The sequence below is a fragment of the Triturus cristatus genome, chromosome 5_2 (assembly GCF_964204655.1).
Source record: "Triturus cristatus chromosome 5_2, aTriCri1.1, whole genome shotgun sequence".
In the NCBI taxonomy this organism is placed as follows: Eukaryota; Metazoa; Chordata; class Amphibia; order Caudata; family Salamandridae; genus Triturus; species Triturus cristatus.
In genome coordinates this window covers 68,124,923-68,145,626 of record NC_140588.1, presented here as the reverse complement: position 1 = coordinate 68,145,626, position 20,704 = coordinate 68,124,923, and the positions used below count along the sequence as shown (strand labels likewise).

General features: G+C 51.6%; 1 protein-coding gene across 1 annotated transcript in view; it reads right to left on the bottom strand.

Annotated features, from left to right (window-relative positions):
* CHMP5 (charged multivesicular body protein 5) overlaps nt 1–15,970 on the bottom strand; it is a 75,929-nt gene extending 59,959 nt beyond the window's left edge. The window contains exon 1 of the mRNA XM_085606861.1: nt 15,736–15,970. Coding sequence (XP_085462987.1) covers nt 15,736–15,804 — 69 coding nt within the window. The 5' untranslated portion in view covers nt 15,805–15,970. The remainder of the gene's footprint in view (nt 1–15,735) is intronic.
* Between the last annotated feature and the right edge of the window lie 4,734 nt (nt 15,971–20,704).

Genomic DNA, 20,704 nt, shown 5'->3' with positions numbered 1-20,704 from the left:
TTGCCGTATTTGCACAGTTGGATTTAACCATGCTGCTAGAGATTTCTTAAAAACTTTCCTATAAAATGGTTTTTAACATGATTTTATACATTTACCTGATTTTAAATGTGCAAGTTATTTATTTATTTTTTTAAATATTTTTATTAAATTTGCAAACACAAAAGAAAATAAACACCACTCATCGATCTTCAGGCGTAGCATGAGGTTACTCCAAACGGAATTCCACAGTGCAGTATAGTTACAAGTGAGACATAAAGACATTTCACACGTAGCATATCGTCGTTCCCATCCCGAACCCCTGCATTCGAAAGGTGCACTACTCTTGGTCACTGAGTTCAGCATCTGATGCGTCCGGTGGGGGCTCACATATATTCCCTCTGTATACATTCCACCCATTCCACACCTGGGACCATTTCCGGGGGCACCCTCTATGTATATATACAGATTTTTCAACCACCATTACTTGGTCCATGTCACGTATCCATTGCGCCAGGGTAGCCGCCTGCCCCGAACCCCATCGCTGGGCTATATTGCGTTTTGCCAGCATGAGCCCCAACGTCACCCAGAGCTGCGTCATTCTCTTATGATCAGTTTGTTCCCATATATTAAGGAGACATCGCCGAGGCTCCGGGGGTGTCAGGATTCTGGTCACTTGGGAGAGCGTGTGCATCACCCCCTTCCAGTAGATCGTGATGGCTGGGCATTCCCATATGGTGTGAAAGAAAGATCCCTCGTGGCCACAGTTCCTGAGACATTGCGGGGACTCCGCCCGCTGTAGTTTAAATAGGAGTGTACGGGTGTAGTAGGTGCGGTGCAAAATTTTAAGTTGGACTAGTCTGAACTTGGACGATATGCCCACCTCCCTGGGGGACGACAGCGCGGACTGCCACTCCGTCTCATCTAAGTCCCCAAGTTCAGCCTCCCATTTACTCTTAAGGGTCAGGAAAGGAGCAGGGCGATTATTTATTATTTTCCGGTATGTGAGGGACGTCGCTCTTTGAATAAGATGTTCTGTCAGGAGCCGGTCTTCTAGGGGCGATGACTCCGGGAGCCGTGTCCCCGGTGGGATCGCCGCCCGAAGAGCGTGGTGGATTTGTAAGTATCGGAAGCATTCAGTATCAGCCAAGTCGTACTCCGCCTGCAATTGGGGAAAAGTGACCACCTCTCCCCGTTTCCAGAGGTCTCCGACCCTGGAGATACCGATTAGATCCCATTGGTGGAATCCCTTGGTGGTGCGGAGTACCCCGAGCCGCTTCGTGTCCCAGTGAGGCGTAGCCTGGGTGATCCTTCCGGCCCAGCCCATTGCGCGCTGTGCCGCGAACCATATCCGGAGGGTGTGTGCTGCGGGCCCCGCCGGAGGGTGACCTTTTTTGGGGTTGTATAGGGCTCCCAACACCCCCTCCCCCCCCAGCAGCTGCCTATCCATGCGGTAAGCAGGGTCATCTCCAGGCGTATGGAGCCATTGGTTTATAATCATAAGTTGCGACGCCCAGTAATAGGTTTTGATATCTGGGAGGGCTATACCGCCATCGTACCAGCCGCTGGTGAGCTTGTGTAGAGCTATCCGTGGTGCCTTGTCCTCCCATAGGAGGCTGGTAATCTCTGCGTTGATAGCCGTGAAATAGGAGGGTGCAACCGGGAAAGGGGTATTTTGTAGCATGTATAGGAATCTAGGGAGGGCCAGCATTTTGAAGAGTGAAGCCCTTCCCAGCAATGTCAGGGGCAAGGAGCGCCAGTGTTGGACGTCGGCGCGGAGCCTTTGCAGGGGCTTCATTAGATTTTCAGCCATAAATTTGTCGCGATCCGCCGTCACATAAATGCCAAGATATTTGAAGCCATTGGCGGCCACTCGGATATTACAGCTCCTCCGAAGGCGAGGTGGGGAGCCCTGGAGCATGTAAAGGATGGATTTCTCCCAGTTGATCTCATAGCCTGACCTCCTCCCGTACGATGCACATATGTCGAGGAGACAGGTAATGGAGCGTGCCGGCGAGGCAAGGTACAGGAGGACATCGTCAGCATATAGGGAGATACGATCCTCCCACCCCATCGTCCATTTGAGGCCCCGTATCACAGGGTCCTGTCGCACCCATGCCGCCAAAGGCTCTAGAGCCAGCGCAAAAAGGAGCGGAGAAAGAGGCATCCCTGTCTCGTCCCCCGGCCCAAAGGGAAGGCGTCCGAGACGTGGCCGTTCACTACTACCTGTGCAAGTGGCTGGGTGTAAAGAAGCTGAATCCACGCGCAAATCTTGGGGCCCAGTCCCATGTGACGAAGAACGGCTAACAGGAAAGGCCATTCTACCCTATCGAACGCCATCCGCGCATCTAGTGACAGGATGGCAGCGTCCTCCTCTATCGAGGAGCGGCACGCAACAATTCCATGTAGACGTCGTATATTTAGGGCAGTGTTTTGGTGGGGCATAAATCCCGACTGGTCCGGGTGTATTAGGGTAGAGAAGTATGGCTGTAGTCGTGTCGCCAGTACCTTGGCTAGGATCTTCGCCTCCGCGTTTAGTAATGAGATCGGGCGGTAAGATGAACATTCGTGCGTCGGTTTGTTAGGTTTCGGGATCGCCACTATCGTGGCCATCCTCTGATCGCGGGGGAGGATCCCGGTCGATAGACCGTCCCTATACATGGCTAACAGGTGCGGGACCACTAGTGAGGAGTTTTTATAATATTCAATCGGGATTCCATTAGGCCCCATCGCCTTCCCGGTGCGGAGGGCCAGAATCGCCAGTGTAAGCTCCTCAGCCGTTAGGTTCGCCTCCAGGGCCGTTACGCCCGAAGGGGGCAGTCGCGGCATTATGATGTCCCGAAGGAAGAGCTCATTATCAGCAACGGTAAAGGAGGCCTCCGGAGTGTATATCGTTTTGTAGTGGGCCGCGAAAGCCCCCGCTATTTGCCTCGGCTCCGAGGTAAATTCCCCGGTTCCGAGCTGAATCCGAGCCACCCACCGCGCCGCGCGTTCCCCTCTTTCCAGCCATGCCAGGAGTTTGCCTGCTTTGTCCCCTAGTTCGTAGATCGTATGTTGAGTTGCCACCTGTTTAGCGCGTGCTGCCTCCCAAAGATGGGACCTGTATTCCTGCTGCGCCATGCGTACTTTATGTGCCGAGTCCTCGTCAGCCTGCGTGGCATGAAGCGCTTCCGCCTCACTCACCCCTTGCTCAAGCTCCAGCACAGCGAGTCGCTGGGTTTCTTGTGCGCCGTAATGACGGAGACGGCCTGCCCTCGTAAGACTGTTTTAAAAGCCTCCCAGAGGGTTGCTGGGCTCCTGACAGAGTCAGCGTTTTCAGTGAAATAGTGTTTGGTCGCCGTTTTAAGGGTCTTACTGATTTTAGGGATTTCGAGATACCCGGGGTGAATCGGGAATACAGTGCGGTTACAGAGGTCGACGGCCGCAAACGAAATGACCACTGGTGAGTGGTCCGAAATGCCCCTAGGGAGGTGTGATACTTCGGTCATCCCTTTGAACCCAGCGGGTGATGTGAAGATATAGTCTATGCGGGAAAGAGTGTTGTGTGCCCCGGACAGAAAGGTGTACTGTCTCTCCTCTTGCCTATATGCCCTCCATGTGTCTATGAGGCCAAGCGCCCCAGTAAATTCTCGAAGAATGGAGGTGTCCCCGCCATGCGCCCTGCATGAAGACCTATCAAGCGAAGGGTCCATAGTCGCGTTAAAGTCTCCGCCCATGATAAGCTCGCCTTGTGGCAGCGCCAACAGGAATTCACCCAATGCCCTGAAGGAGGTCTGGTGCAGTGTCGGGGGGATGTAGACGGTCACCAAGTTGTACACCTTCCCCTCCCACTGGCAGGTCAGTGCCGCAAAGCGACCATGCTCCTCTCGACGAGAGTTAAGAAGAATCAGGGGGGAGCGTTTGTTGATCAGTATACCCACCCCTCTGGACCCTGTCGTGAACTCCGAATGTATCGCCATCTTGAACCCCCACCTGTCCAGGGCTTTGGTGGTAGTACCCACTAAATGTGTTTCTTGCAAGAGTGCCATCGCAGGCCCTCTGCACTTGAGATACTGCAGCACTAACCCCCGTTTGATCTTGTCCCCCAACCCATTAACGTTCCAGGACAGAATACTGAAAGAAGGACAGCGCTGCTGTGTATGGACGTCTAGTATTTTGACATTAGTCTCTGGAGTCATAGTGGGTGACGCCGTATTCGTGAGTGGATGTGGGAAATGCGCACGATCGTGTGTCGCCCTTGTGTGCCTGCACATGCCTAGCAAGCCTAATAGACCAATGAGTAGTTGATGAACCTAAAAGAAAACACAAACCAACATTCCAAGAAAACCCCCTTCCCCCCACCCCCCTCCCTGCCTCCCTGCCTCCCTGCCCAGCGGATTTAGAACTACCCGCCACCCCAACTCAGCAGAGTGCTTAGTTCCCATTAACTTGGTACTTGCGTGTGGGGGGAAGCCGCTCACAGTTCCGCCGCCGATCCCCACACCATATGTTCGTCCCTTCATATATCCAAATGCACGGAGAGACAACAAGGCCAAGAGTCTGCAGCCCCTGTTCGTCTCTAGGCCTCATTGGCCGCCGGGCACACCCCGGCCAGGCCCATCCACCATCCCCAATGCTGGCTGTTCCTGTATAGGCTCGAATTCAAGGCACGCCATCCTCTGCTCTCGACTCCTCGACATCTAAGTTCCTAGGGGAGGCGGAGAGGCCGCCAGGGGCACACTCCGTGCGACCTTTCGCTCTCGTTGGACGCCACCCCTCAAGCCACTCCGACACCTCCGCTGGCGATGCAAAGAACCACGTGCGACCCTCAGCCTCCACCCGCAGCTTCGCCGGGTAGAGCATGGAATATTTAAGTTCTCGAGTGCGGAGTTCCGCCTTGACCGCTGTGAAGTCTCTCCGTTGCCGCATCACTGTCGCAGTGTAATCTGGATAGAGGGTGACTATGCTGTTGTCCACCCTGAGTGGGGGCGCACCGCAAGCCGCCTGGAGGATTGCATCGCGGTCGCGAAAGTTGAAAATGCGGGCCAGGATCGGGCGCGGGGGGGGGCTCCCGGTCGAGGCCTTCCACCCGGTACTCGGTGCGCCCTTTCCACCGAGAAGAATTTTGAGAGCCCACGAGGCTGCAGCTGTTCGGTGATTAGTTTTTCCACAAAGAGGTCCAATGCCGGGCCGCGTTCACTCTCCGGTACCCCAACGACCCGGACGTTGTTTCTTCTGGACCTGCCTTCCTGGTCGTCCACCTTGGCCAATAGTTGTTTTTGCATCTGTTCGAGAGTTTGTATGCGTTTCTGATGGTCGGCCGTGTCGTGGATGAGGGTTGCCGTGGCGGCCTCAACTTCGGTCAGTCTGGAGTTAATTTTAGCGACATCAGCCCTGAGGAGTGTAACCTCCGTGGAGATCGTGCCGATTGAGGCCTGCATCTGGGTCAGCGTGGCCATGACATCCGCCAACGTAAACTCCGCAGTCTTATCCGGTGGGGGGGGGGGGGGGGGGGGGACGCCCCTCGGTCTGTGAGGAATGCATACTTCTCCAGCTTCGCCTGTGCCCCTCCGCGGTGGCCCTTCCCCCCCCCCCCATGTTGTCCGGCCCCCGCTGTGCCCGCACCCGGTCCGCCTAGGCTCCGGGCGATCCGGGGGGTGACCGGCACGCGTGCGGGGTGAGCCCGGAGATGTCTACGCTTGCTTCCGGGGCAGCGATACGTCGTAGGTATGAGTTGTGGAAGCACCCACTCTGGAGTCTTCAAAGCATTCGGGCCGTGCCACTCAGAGCAGAATAGACTACTACGGTTTGTCTTTTGGGCCGCTCCCTGCAATGTCACTACGCTATGCAGGGACGGCTGGGCGTTAAAGACTGCGCAGTCTTCCGGGTGCGTTATTGCTGGCAATAATATCGATATGAGCGCCTACGACCCATCCACCGCATCCCCAATGTCCCGGGCATACCCGCAGCAGCAGACCACGTGGTGCAGGCCAGGCGTACCAGGGGGCACGACTCCTATCGGGGCGAGTGGCCAGTGAATCAGCGGTGGTTGCGTTACTTCTAGACGTCCACTATGTCCGTCTCCCGCAGCAGCGCTGGTCAAAGCAAAAGCGGTCAGTGTCCGGACGAGGCAACGCCCCCCCCCCCCCCCACGAGGGCGATGCCCTCCTCTCGTGGCGTCTGAGGGTAACGGTCCCCGGGGAGACACGGCCCCAGCCGGGGCTCGGGAGAGGTCCGCTGCTCCCACGCTCACTGCAAGAGTCAGGCTGTCCTCGGCACTATTCCCCCCAGGGCATTGTTCATGATTTAGTGCTCCCTGCACCAGCCCACTCTCAGTACACTAGCACCATCCGGGGCTCGTCTGGCATCAGGTGCTCACTGTCTCCCAGGGCGGGCGCAAAATGGCCGTAACTCGCACCTGCTAGGTTCCAGCGTAGTCCGAGAGGGAGCGCTCACCCTGCAGTCCACTGTCCTCTCCGTCGATGGCTCCTCCACGACGCTTCCTCCCCGCTGCAGGCCGCCTCGTGGCACAGATCTCGGTCCGGGTCGTACCGTTTCTGCCAGGGGGGGATGGGGGGATACATAGACTCCCCTCCGAGCTTCCAGCACGTCGATCCAGCTCCCTCGCTCGTGCCGTGGGGACCGGTCGAACCGTGTCCTGATCGGGCAAGGCTTCGTCCCCACCCCCGCAGGGATCCGCAAGGGGCCAAGCGAGTCAAGTCTCCGCAACGCCGGGGACCGGCTTGTTTTGAAAGCGCCGTCCCGCACGTAGGGCGACGCAGCTCCGCCCCGCGGCCACTCCAGCCCGGGGAGCCGAGGCCCAGCGCTCCGCCTGCAGGTAAGCCAAGAAACTTCGGATAGGGGAGGCCAAGGGAGCCCGGAGTCTCAGTGTCGGGATGCGGAGGCACTCAGGCACAAGAATATACTTCCCAAATGTCGTTTGTTGGTGAAGGGTAGTTGGATATTTTCAGGATAATTGGCGGCGTGGAGGAGCTCGAGGCTCAGGCGGCCATCTTCATCGCGAGCCAAGCTCCGCCCCCCGCAAGTTATTGATTGATGTATTTATACAAAGGCATTTGCACTTGAAAATATGCGAGCCACCAGCTCGACTTATATAGAATCAGTAGCTATGTAGTCAATTATCATGTTATGTATTTCACAGCTATAACAAACCATTTTATTGATATTAGACGAATTTGCGCACAAAAAAAAGCGCTTGAAACCATGGTTATATGTTTTCTATGTCTATGGCAATTAACAATGCACTGTCACTTTAAAAATGGGAGAAAAAATGAAGCACGTTGTTGGACAGGCCACATGAAGGGCTTGCTCCCTCCCCGCATGACAGGGCCCAAGCCCCGGCCCTCCAGGTGTTACCCACAGAAACAACCCGCACCCCGTCTCCCGACGGAATTCCTGCCCCCGGACATCTATGTATCATGGGGCCGAACCACTACCGGCTCCCCTGGCCGGACCAGCCGCCATCTTGGACACTGCACCACGAGGCCGCGTGGCCTCAGCTCGACCCTAACCCTGGGCCTGGCCAGGCCCCGACATCCCGGCACCACCATCCACCCAGGAGGTGAACGGACCACTTGGCAGGTCGATGGGAGAAAGAAGTGTCGATGGCTCTCCCCCGCCAGGTGCCAATCGCCCTCCAGCTCCCCCGGGCGCTGGCTCCACCCCCCTGCTGGGTGTCTGGACTCCCTCATCCCGGACCTCCCGACCTCCAAGTGCGAGGGTCCGGACATCAAAGGGCGCCAGACCTATAACTAGGGCAGCTCCAGAGCAGGAAGGCAGTTGTATCCTGGAGTCGAGAGACACCGAGAAGAACTCATCCTTGACGGACTACCGGCGCTGCCGTAGCCCTGCCTTGTGAACTATCGTCCTGCCTGCTGGCGCTGCCGCGGCCTTCTGCATCCTCCATCCTCGTCGGGACCTGCTGGCGCTGCCACGGACCGTTGTAACTACTACCTTTGTCGGGACCTGCTGGCGCTGCCGCGGACCGTTGTAACCACCACCTTCATCGGGACCTGCTGGCGCTGCCGCGGACCGTGTAACGACCACCTTCACCGGGACCTGCTGGCGCTGCCGCGGCCCGTCCAAGCTAGAACACCGAGCTCGAGGATTGTGAGCTATCCATCATCGCATCTACCAGATTGGTAACCAGACTGTCCCGCTACCCCCTTTCCCAAACCAAGAGACTAGAATCGAGGGGACCCCTGAGTCCAGACCTCCTTGTACCATTCCATCGTACCTTAAGAAAATCGCTTATAAAGAACGTTAAACCCTATCCTTGTGTGGTGTACATCTGTGGGGGGGAAGTTACTCGTCTGTACGATCGCTGGAGACGGCTCTCCCCGGAGACCTCTGCCCTTGTCCTCGGCCGACCCTCCCGGTCCGTCTAACACACGTCATGTGATCAAGGGCTGTTGAGCCCGAAACGCGTCATGGCGGCATAGCACACGAACAAAATAAAACGAATTGGGAACAATTAAGTGGAGTCCGTCCCCTTCTTGATCGATGGTAAAGACGATCGCGTGTAAGAATGGTTTGCTGCGATATATACATAGATATATACATATACATATACATACATATATATGTATATATATATATATATATATATATATATATATATGCAAAAAAGAAGCAGAACACTCTGGGTAGTTCTCAAGTTTAGGTGGAAAGCAGTTCCTGTATGGAGCACTCTCAACACCAGCGACATGCTATGCTTAATTAAAGACTTTGCTGTACAAATGGCAAAAGACTTTGTCCTTTTCTATCTCGGCGTGGATGGCACTGTGCTAATCCTATGCTTAAAGATTTTGATAGAAAAACAGACATTTGAGGTGAGCAGATCTAGAGTGTCGCTGGTGTTGAGAGTGCTCCATACAGGAACTGCTTTCCACCTAAACTTGAGGACTACCCAGAGTTCTCTGCTTCTTTTTTGCATAATATATATATATATATATATATATATATATATCTCAATCATCGGATGATTTCATCAGTGATGTCACTGACCATGTCATGAGTGATGTAATATGTGAGGTCATAAGCAGTGCACTGCAGGGGTGCTGCCGAATTTCACTGGTTTTGTATGAGTGAAACCTGAGCCTAACTATAACTTATCTATAACCTTTGGTTTTTTCAGTGAATTTCTATGTTTTTTTAAGTAGTAATGGCGTTTGCAAAGTGGTGGAGAAAGGGGCGGGTCCTACGACCATCTCTCAGCAATTCAGCTGGGTGGGACTTACTTGAGGTAACCGGAGGGTTAGTTGGCCTCCATGGACACTCAAGAGCCAGGCGGACTTCATGCTCCAACTCGTAGAGCACCAGGAGTCGCGTTTGCAGAGTGGTGGAGAAAGGGGGTGTGGCTTCCAAATACCTCTCAGCAATCCCGCTGTGTGGGACTTACTGATGGTAACAGGAGGGGTAGTTGGCACACAAGGAAGTCCTTGGGGCCAACAACTCCGCCTGTTACCTCCAGTAAGTCCCACACAGAGAGATTGCTTAGAAATCTTTGGAAGCCACAGTCCCTTTCTCCACCACTCTGCAAATACGCCTCCTGGCGCACTGTTGGTTGGTTGATGAAGTTCCCTTGGCTCTAGAGAGTCCTTTCGGCCAAACAACTCTTCGTGTTGCCTCCAGGAAGTCCCACACAGTGGAATTGCCAAAAGGTCTTTGGAGGCCACGCCTCCTTTTTTCACCACTCTGCAAACGCGCCTCCTGGCACACTGCTGGTTGGGGGATGAAGTCAATTTGGATGCTGAGGGTCCTTGGGGCCAATAAGCCCTCCTGTTACCTCCAGTAAGTCGCACATAGTGGGATTGCTAAGCGGTAGCTGCGGGCCAAACCACATTTCTCCACCACTCGGCAAACGCACCTCCTGGCGCACTACTGGTTAGGGTAAGAAGTCCACTTTAGTCCTGAGGCCCTCAGGAGGTAAGGGGACGTTATTCCTCAACCAGCAGCATGCCAGGAGACCCGATTGCAAAGTGCTGCAGAAAGGAGGTGGACCTCTGGTGTCGTGCCGGAAGCATTTTCTTTTTTTTATCATAATGGAAAGGCCCTGGGCCGTATTTGGCCCCAGGGACCCCACCCAGAATGTGCATACAGCTCACTCATCCAGACATGCAAGCCCCAAGAAGTGGACAAGCCCGTAAAAATTATAATCATACGCAGAGCTCAGCAACCACACAACATCACTCTCCGAGCCGACAATCTTGCTACTTAAGTACCCTATCCGCTTCCTGTCCAGGGGGAGCTCGAAGAAGGCGTCGGGAGAGGTGTGGCTAGTTTTCATTGCTTTGCGAATCAAGGATTTTAGCAATGGAGGAGCAGCATTTTCAATGCCATTGGAACGGTGGCTGCAGAGTGCTGTGAAGGTGCGATCTTGGGGATGGATGCCACTGCTGAGCCTGTGCCGCAGCCATTGATCTGAGGACAGTCGTATTTAATGCAGCCAGCGATGGTAAACTGCGGCTCCTGGCCAAACTGCTGGGCATCAAAACTTCGTCTGAGGTAGTGGTGCTGGTATTGAAGCGCATGGACGACACCACCCTGCTGCCAAGGTCGGCGAGCTATGGCCACCTGGACATGGTGTTCGACCTGCTGACCCAGTGTAGGGCTCCTGCAACCAGTGGTGCTGTCAGTTTCGACAGGGAAACCATCAAGGGTTCTGCAGCTGCTGAACCACAGTAATAAAGGGTTCCAATGTCACAAGCTTTCCCTTGGCTCTATTCTCGATGTTAATGAGGATGCTGATAGACCGGTTGGGTCCCCAGTATGCAGGGTCTGCTTGGCCCCGCTCACGACCCTACTTAATCTTCCCATTCAATGCATGAAACCTGGTCACGACATGGACAAAGCTGTAAGTAAGGATAATCATCTTAACTGTGTTTTATTTAACGCAAGATCACTTGTCAAACACTCAGTAGAATGCGCTCTTTTTTTGGAAAACCACAATGTTAAACTCGCATTTATTACTGAGTCTTGGCTAGATAGCACTTCGGGTCCTGACCTGGTGAAGGCCACCCCCACTGGTTTTTGTTGCTACTCCTTAGATCGAACTCACAAAAGGGGTGGAGGGCTTGCAGTGATTTATCACGATTCATTAACCCCTTATTTCCAACCGGTGTACGATCATGGTTGTGAAGCCCTTTCCTTTAATATCACGTCTGTACATTGTAAACCTCTCAAAGGTATCCTTATATACCGACCTCCTGGAGGTAAGACCGATTTTCTCAACTCCCTTGACACATTACTAGAAGAGGGCCTGACTCAACAATCTTATGTCGTACTGGGTGATTTTAATTTCCATTTGGAAAAACTGGAGGACCCGGATACGGCTAGACTTAATAGCATTATGGCCGTAGGAGGCCTCGAACAGTTGGTCTCCTTCCCCACCCACACAAAGGGACATACCCTAGATGGGATTTTTTCAAATAATTGTGATTTGGGTAACATCTCTGCTCTTCCCATTACTTGGTCGGATCATGTTACAATTACATTTGAACTAAAATATGTTACGTGGGATCATACATATTTAAAAGAGAAAAAGGAAATCACAACTAGAGCTTGGGGAAAAGTAGATGTCGTACATCTAGAATCCTCCCTCCTGGAAAAAATGCCTACAGACTCACCCGATCCTGAAGAAGCAAGCCTACGGTATAACAACTGGTTGGACGTGGCGTGTCTTCGTGCAGCCCCCCCCCCAGAAAATGGATACCGAGAAGGGCCATACCCACGGCTCCTTGGTATTCAGATGAGCTTAGGGAGAAGAAACTTCTTTGTAAACGCGCAGAAAGACTGTGGCGAAAAAATTACGCAACAGCTGACAAAATGGACCTTAAATCAACAATGGCAACTTATAAACAATCACTCTTGGAAGCCAAGAGAGAGATTACTTTTCACGCCAAATCTCTAATGCCAAATCCGACTCGAAGGAGCTTTTTAAAACTGTTATTAAACTCTCCAACCCTAGGACGCCCAACGGTCCAACTGCACCCAACTTTTGCAATACAGTTGCCGCATTCTTCAAATTTAAAGTGGAATCCATTTTTGCTTCTTTATCAGACATGATCAACAAAAAGCATGAGGCTTTAGATACCAATATTCCCTCTCCCTTGGCCAATACCCTGGACCACTTCACTCCGCTGAACTTAGAGGAAACAAAAAATCTTATGAACAATATTAAATCAGGTGCGCCCAGCGATCCCTGTCCTACCTGGATTATTAAACAGGTTTCAGATACCACTTGCAGGGCTCTCACACCCCTCTTTAATAATATATTTCAAACTGCCACTTTTCCTACTCCCTGGAAAAAGGCCTCAGTACTTCCTCTTTTAAAGAAACAATCCCTGGACCCTAAAGATCCCTCTAACTACCGCCCCATTTCCAGACTTCCTCTACCAGCCAAAATGCTTGAAAGAGCTATGAATAGGCAACTCAGCGATTTTCTTCAGCGGAATGACTCATTGGATCACTCACAATTCGGTTTTAGACCATATCATAGTACTGAGTTGGCGCTTATTAAATCGACAGAAGAGATCAGAGAAACCATGGACAAAGGAGGAAGTGCTATGCTTGTCCTTTTAGATTTATCCGCGGCCTTTGACACCGTGCATCATAAAATTTTGCTAAATCGGTTGTCAGAGATCGGGGTAACAGGACAAGCTTGGAAGCTCCTTGAGTCCTTCCTTAAAGACAGACTTCAAACAGTTGAATTAAACGACACTACATCCGAAGCCTTCTCTTTGCCCTGTGGGGTGCCGCAAGGCTCCTCTCTTAGCCCCGCGCTTTTTAATGTTTATGTAGCCCCCCTGGCCGGTATCATAAGGTCATTTGGTTTCCAGCTTACCTCCTACGCCGACGACACGCAAATTGTGCTGTCGGTCAGGGATGGAGCTGAGAACGAAACAGGCAATCGCTTTTCGAACTGCATGTTAGCCATTTCCAGGTGGATGTCAGCTAATTGTCTTAAGCTGAACTCGGCCAAAACAGAAGTGGTGAGGTTTGGAAACAACCCTCGGATGTGGACCCCTGATTGGTGGCCTGACTCATTAGGGCTTTGCCCCACTCCCTGCAGGAAGGCAAAAAATCTGGGAGTGGTGGTTGACGAAAAACTTAGCATGGGGGACCAGGTGAGTAGGGTCACTTCTGGTTGTTCCCTGGTACTCAGAATGATCAGGAAAATAAGGTCCTATCTTACTGAGGGATGTCTCCGCACTGTAGTGACTGCACTTATACTATCCCGACTCGACTATTGCAACAGTCTTTACATTAATATGCAGTCACAACATCAAAATAGGCTGCAGGTCATCCAAAATGCTGCTGCCAGACTCCTGACTCGGACTCCTAGATGGGTATCAGTTAAAGATGAGTTGAAGAGACTGCACTGGCTTCCTGTCCACCTGAGAGCCAGGTTTAAAGCTTCGTGTATTGTGTTCAGAGCCTTGAACGGGACAGCTCCCGAATTTCTCAAAAAGAAGTTTTCTTGGTACACTCCATGCAGAATGCTTAGATCTTCCGGACCCAAGCTGGTGAAAATACCTTGCATAAAAAAGTTAAACTGGGGAGGAAGGAGTTTTACCTATGGGGCTGCTAGAGTATGGAATGAACTTCCGTTCACGCTGAGAAATGCATCAGATCTCATCTCCTTCAGGAAGAACCTTAAAACTTGTTTTTTCTCTCAGTTCTAATCCTCCACTACTCCACAGGCTATCAGTGTTTAGCGCCAGGACACCGGAAGGTAATCGTGCGCTCTATAAACTTTAATAACATAACATAACAAGGGTGCCCTGCCGCTCTGGGCTGCTTCGGCAGCAGGCATTGGTGGAGCACGGGCATTGGTCAACTCCACCACCTTGACCAACTCCAACCCGCTGCATCAACGGACACCTACAGATCACCAAGTACCTAGCGAGCACAAGGCTGACTTGGAGGTGGCCAAACAGCACGGTCACACCTGCCTCATGATCATCTGATACAAGGGCCACAAGGACATCGCGTAGTACCTTCTAGAAACGAGGGGGGTAGATGTGAACAGGAAGAGCGTTAAAGATAATACTGCTCTGCATGACTGTGCAGAATATGAAAAGTTTTAACATCATAAAGATGCTTCTCAAATATGAAGTGAACGTAGAAAAAGATGGTTACAGCATGACAACAGACCCAATAAGGACTTGCTGCATTTTAGACATAAGCCCAAGATATTTCCGAAATCATCTAGGAGTTGTACAAGCAGTGGCGTAGGAAGGGGGGTGCGGTGGGTGCTGGCCGCCCCGGTGTCCTCACTGAGGGTGGGTTGGTAAAATGGCAAAAATGTGTTTTAAACACATTTTTGCCAGTTTGTCAAGCTGGGGGTGACAAGAAATTTTCCGTACCGGGTACCACCTGACTTTGCTACGCCACTGTGTAAAAGCAGCAGAAATGAGACCCTGGGAGATGAAAGATATGCGTGTGCAATCCTTAAAGATGATTTTCCTAATCTGTCGTCCTCTATTCTCTTAACAATAATATCTGCTTAAATATGTTTATCATTTCTCACTGAGACTATGTGCCGATGTGAATAAAAGACTATGCCTTGGTTGAACCACGCTAATCGCTGTTGTCTCTCTCTTTGAGAGTGGTTTCATGCGGGGAAAGCCACTTGCACGTTGCGAGAGCACTATAAAATGGAAGCATTTAGCACTCTACGAAATTATTTTAGACAGGAGACATGCACGCTACTCCTGTAATCAAACTCACAAAGGACTAGATGTTTCTGGTGTGAATCACATGAAATCAGTTTGCACATTGCAGCGCTGCGCAGATAAATGCTGCGAGTCCGTGGCCACTCTTTGCTCAAAGAGCACGTTAGATTCGCCAGCGGTCCACAGCAGCGGAGGCTGAAAGAGACGAGTCATGAGACCAGTCCTGTGTGGGTGGCTGTTGGGACGTCTGCGGGATCAGCCCCCTGCCAGGCCCAGCCACTAAAATGCAACACAAAGGACACCAGGAAGTAAAAGTGATACACAAAGCGATTCTGCTCAAGCAATACTGTATGATTGCCATTCGCACAATCAAAATCCAGTATTCCTCAGGGTAGTAGACCCGACGCAATCACGAGTAACTAAAAGTGTAAGTATATATAGTGTATTAGGGTCTATGCTTCAGGAAGTCACTGGAAAGCAGTTAAGTGTATAACCTAAACCTTACAACAAACACAAGTTCGTGGATAGGTCAGCAGCAAGAACAGCGAATACTGCGATAGGTTGAATAATGTGTGATACAGATGTAGTGAGGCTAGGCGCTGTCTAATGTCATGTGTCCTACCTGGGGAGGGTGACAGGGGAGTTTGGAGTGACCATTAGCGTACACCAAGTCGTTTTGAGAGACCATGAGGGGAGTGACATTTGATAATATTAAACACTCTCAAGAGGTGCTAGGCGTTCACGCTTGTTATTTCTGACTCTTAGAGGAGATTCACTGGTGTTCTGGGCAACGATAGCGCCACTTTTATACAAAATGAAGTGTTTGTTAAGGGGCAATAAAAGGCCAATGCAGGTGTTCAGAAATAATGGCTGACGCCCGAAGGACCCATACTATAACAAGCGATGGCAGATAGGGAGAAGCTAGAGGGCAAGTTAAACCCCCAAGGCACACATCTTGGATTCGCGCCTCTATACTACCCCACATCTCACCTCCATAAATCGTACTATACCACTCTGTTCGGTAGATGTAACACCCCCCTCACACACACAAAGTTGGTGGCAGACACTCCTAAGAACTCACATTGCCGATGCAGTCAGTCAGGTTGGGCGGAGGTGCCTTGGGCTTGGACTGGCCGAAAATGCGGTTCATGGCTCCTCTGCTCTCGCAATACTGGTGTTACGGGGACAATGGACGCAGTGCCGCCGCTAATGCTACTCCAGAACCGCACTCACGATCTCAACGCCTCCCGGGGACGATCAGCTGCACTGACAGCCCACCGTGACGTCCAATCAGGGTTCTGAATCTTCCAGGAAGTAGAGCGAAAACAGCGGCCTGCAGGGCTGTGGGAAACGGAGTGGCCATCTTGAAACATTAGCCAGCCGAAGGAACATTATTCAATTATCTTTGAACAGTTTTTTTGTAATAAACTGTAATCTATGCTATTAACTTTAGCGAATATACAAAAGCAACACCAGGATTTTCAATTTTACCAAGTAAGTATTAACACTGACACGATTTAAATCAACATTAATAAACATGACAAATCCCTCCGGTGTCTTGTCAATTTCACACAACTGTTTTACGGTGGAATCGAGGAGTCCCTACTCTGAGAATCTATCTTCATATTTCCATTCGGTACGTGTAGGTAAAACCAGGAATACCGTAACGTAATCATTGGAGAGCCTGGAAGGTAGGATTTACGATTTTATGACGTCTAGATTTACGCTTGAGCTACACTTGAAGTCGATGTCGTCCACAAATAGAAATCGAAGAAAAAAAAGTCCTAGGTCCTTTTTTTCCGGCCACAAAGTGCAGCAACGTTTCACGATATTGGACGCGTTTGTTACCATCGAAAGTATTCAATGCTTGTGACTTGCTTTTTTATTACACCATTTTAGGAACGGCTCAAAGTAAAGATGGCCGCCACGCTTGTCCTCGCTCTGAACACTTTTCATTTGAAGGGTTCCCCTGCACAGTTGAGAGCAGGCATTATCGTGTGCAAAAGCACTCGTGAAAAAAAAAAACTTGTTTGTGAGGTCGAACGAAACTCAGGGAGTGGAAGGCAGCAGCTACCTCGAAGTTGTGACTAATGTCTGTAACTATGTGCAACTGACTACGCAAACGCACGTGTTGTTCCTTTCATATTATTTGTAAACGCCCCGTGAGTATGTTTTGTCAATGTCAATGTCAAAGATTTTTATATAGCGCACAAATCACCAAAGGTCGCAGGGCGCTCGCATGTATGTTTTGTCAACTGCGGGGGCACGCTTATCGGGCAGGACTGACACCTTTCCCAGAAATAAATACCCATCACTTGTTCACGGTTTAAGAAAGGCCCGGATATGTATTAAAAAAGACCTTTCTACAAATCGTTTGCATTCATTTTAACGTGTTTTCCTGCCTTTATCGATTTAATTATTGACCAGGGATCATTAAGACAATGAATTCTAGGATAGATTTATGGTGTCAGGTGTAAAGTCGCTGGGTGCACTGGTAATTGCAGTTCCCTCCAAAGACTTGCAGGAGACTGGGTAGAGGGATAAATACGCCTTTATTTAATCTCAAATCACTATATCCGAAAGAGCGCCAGGCAACACGCACCGAACGCTTCACTCGCGCCGCGCTACTCGCGCATGCGCAGTAGCGTCCAATATGGCCGCTACTCGCATTCCTACCCTGACGTAGTGCGCGTCAACTAGACCGCGACACTACATATCTCCCCCTTTTATACCATCCAACACAATGTACCCCGACCAGGTGGTCAGTCCATTTCATAGTCTCTAAACTTGGATGGTCTCACCACTGCTCGCCCCATCCGGGTGTGTCTTACCGGGGTGGTATGTCCTTCTCGGCCTCCTTCTGCGACAGGGCCTCCTCTCCTTCCTTCCGGAGTGCCCTGGCCCTCTCTCTCTCCTTTCTCACCGTCTTCCCGGGTCCTTTCCTCCGTGGGCCATCCTTCCGGTATGTCTCTCTCTCCATCCTGTTCTTCACTCACGTTCTCTCCACACTCTCCTTTAGAAGTTCCTGCGTCCCTTGTCGCCCCTTCTGTTGGTGTTTCTCCTTCCGTGTCCTCCCGGGGCCATTGTAGGATTTTGTTGCACTTGGCCATGCGATCATGGGACCACACGTTTCCATCGCTGAGCAACGCTGCCCGGTCGTACACTTCTTCTACTCTTAGGGGTGGGGAGTACTTGCTTTCTCCCTTCCGCTTCCGAACTGCCAGCTTCACTCTGACCCACTCCCCTTTTTCCAATACTGTCTCCTTCACCTTCCTGTTGCGGTTGTAGTGTTCCGTGTAAATGCGTTGTGCCTTCTCCAGGTTGTGTTGTACCACCGCTGGAGACCACTTGCTGGTGATGGTCTTCTCCTGCCAAGCAACATTGTCTCTGGTGAAGGGTTGCCTTCCTCGCAGGATTTGGAAGGGGCTATACCCCGTACCGGTGGGGGTGATGCGATATGCCCAGATTGTACTTTGCACTTCTTTTTCCCAGTCTTTGCCCCTCGTGATGGCAGCTTGTATGGAGCCAATGAGCACCCTATTGAACCTTTCTACTTGTCCGTTACTAGCCGGATGATATATCGACGTGTGTTTAAGTAGAATGCCGTTCCTTTCTGCGAATTTGGCCCATTTGTCCGAGGTGAATTGGGGGCCATTGTCACTGATTATGGTCCTGGGTATGCCTTCCCTGAGGAACACTGCCTTGAGGAAGCGCAGTATTTCGTCCGTGTCCATGACCTCTTGGATGTGTACCTCTGGCCACTTTGAGTACTTGTCCACTAACGCACAGAGGTATTTGGGTATCCCCTGATCATCCAGTATAGGTCCTAAGATGTACACTGCCACCTCTTCCCATGGGTTACTGGGACTCGTGAACTTCCCTAGAGGCGGCCTCATTGGTTTCAGTATCTTGTCCGCTCCTTGGCACTGCACGCAGTCTCTTACGTGCCTTTCTACTTGCGTATCCATTCCCGGCCACCAATACGTTTGTTTGGTCCTGGCCTTCGTCTTCACGATTCCCAGGTGTCCTTCGTGAATTATGGATAGCAGATCCGGTATTATGTTCTCCGGTGGTACCACTCTGTGTCCTCTGTACACGAACACCCCGTCGTTCCCCACCGACAGCTCTTCTCTGACCTCGTAGAACTGCCGGACCTTGGGTCTCTGTCGCCTCCTCTCCGGCCACCCTTGTACAATGTACATCTTGATGTCGTCCAGATCTCCATCCGCTGCATACGCGTCTTTCCACTCCTGTCTACTGATGGCTTTTTCTGGGTCGTCCGTCAGGGCTACCATCTCGTCTTCCTCCTCCGTGCCATTGGTGGCAATTTCCATTGCTGACGCCCTGCTGAGGTAATCTGCAATCTTGTTTCTCGAGCCCGGTATGTACTCTACGTCGTACCGATACTCCAGGAGTTTCAGCGTCATCTTCGCAATCCGGGGTGTGGCGCTGGCATGGCCGTCTGATGTCAAAACCTTTACTAGGGGTTTGTGATCCGTCTTCACTTGAAATCTTGTGCCCCACAGGAACTGGCGGTACTTTCCCATGGCCCATACCACGGCCAGCATCTCTTTTTCGATCACACTGAACTTTTGTTCCGGTGACGTCAATGTCCTGGACGCGAAGCTGATCGTCTCCGTCCCTCCTTCAGGTCTTTATTGCATGAGCACCGCTCCTAACCCTTTGTCACTTGCGTCCGTCATCAAGATGGATCTCCCCAGAGGATTGTACGCATGCAGCGGGATCGCCTGGCTGATTTCACGTTTCACCGTGTCGAACTCTTCCTGCGTCTCTTCCGTCCACACAAACGCGGTCTTGTCCCTCGTGAGTTGTCTCATGTAGTGTGTTTTCGTGGCAAAATGGTGAACAAACTTGCTGTAGTATTCCGCCATCCCTAAAAATGACCGTACTTCTTCCTTGGAGGTGGGCGGGGGTGCATCGCAGATGGCCTTCACGTTCCCTTTCTTCGGTGTTATCCCGTGCGCTCCTATCTCATGCCCCAGGTACGTGACTGATGTCATCCCGAAATGACACTTCTCCCACTCAGCCGTCAGGCCGTTTTCCTCCAAGATCTTCAATACCGCTTCCAGCTTCTCGTCGTGGTCTTCCAGCTCTTTCCCCATTACTAGGATATCGTCCTGGAAGTATTGCACTCCCTCTATACCCTTGAATAGGCGGGCCATCAGCTTTTGGAACACCGCTGCTGTCGAAGCAAGACCGAAGGGCATGCGGCAGAACTGATAGCATCCAAACGGCGTTATGAATGACGTCAGTTTCTTGCTCGTGGGATGCAGCACTACCTGGTGGTATGCCGATTGTAGGTCGATGGTGGAGAACCATTTCACGCCTTTCGTGCGGGCCAACATTTCCTCTATGCGTGGTAAGGGGAATTTTTCTACCACAATGCACTTGTTTAATTCTCGGAGGTCCACACATAGGCGCACCTTGCCTGACGGTTTCATGGCCACTACCAGTGGCGCCAACCACTCCGCGCTGTCGATGGGTTCGATGATTACCCCATCCTCCAGCCGGTGTAGTTCCTGTTGTACCGCCTCTCTCACTGCAATCGGTATGTTCCTTACTTTGTGCGCAACAGGACTGACATTTTCCTTGAGGACGATCTTGTGGGAGAACTTCTCGAGCTTTCCGATTTTGCTGCCAAACACTTTCGGGTGTCCATTCCGCCATTTCGCTGCCGTCGACTTATCTCCGTCCAGAGTTACCATCACTTGGGTGTCCCCTCCTGGATTCAGCTTTACGCCCAACTCTCCTTGGTCCATCCACCCAAGGACTGATGGTCCCTTCTCCGCAACGTACAGTTTGCAGTGGGCGCTTCGTTCTTTGAACTGGAACAGTAGCTTCCTGAACCCTACCATCAGGATGGGTTCCCCCGTGTAGGTGACCGGTCGTATGTCGGGTGGTTCTAGACGTGTGCCCAGAGTGGGTTTGAACCTCTTGTTCCACACCGATCTTTGGACGATCGTGTAAGGAGACCCCGAATCCGCCACTATGGGGATTACTACTCCTCCAATGATCATGTCACACTGGGG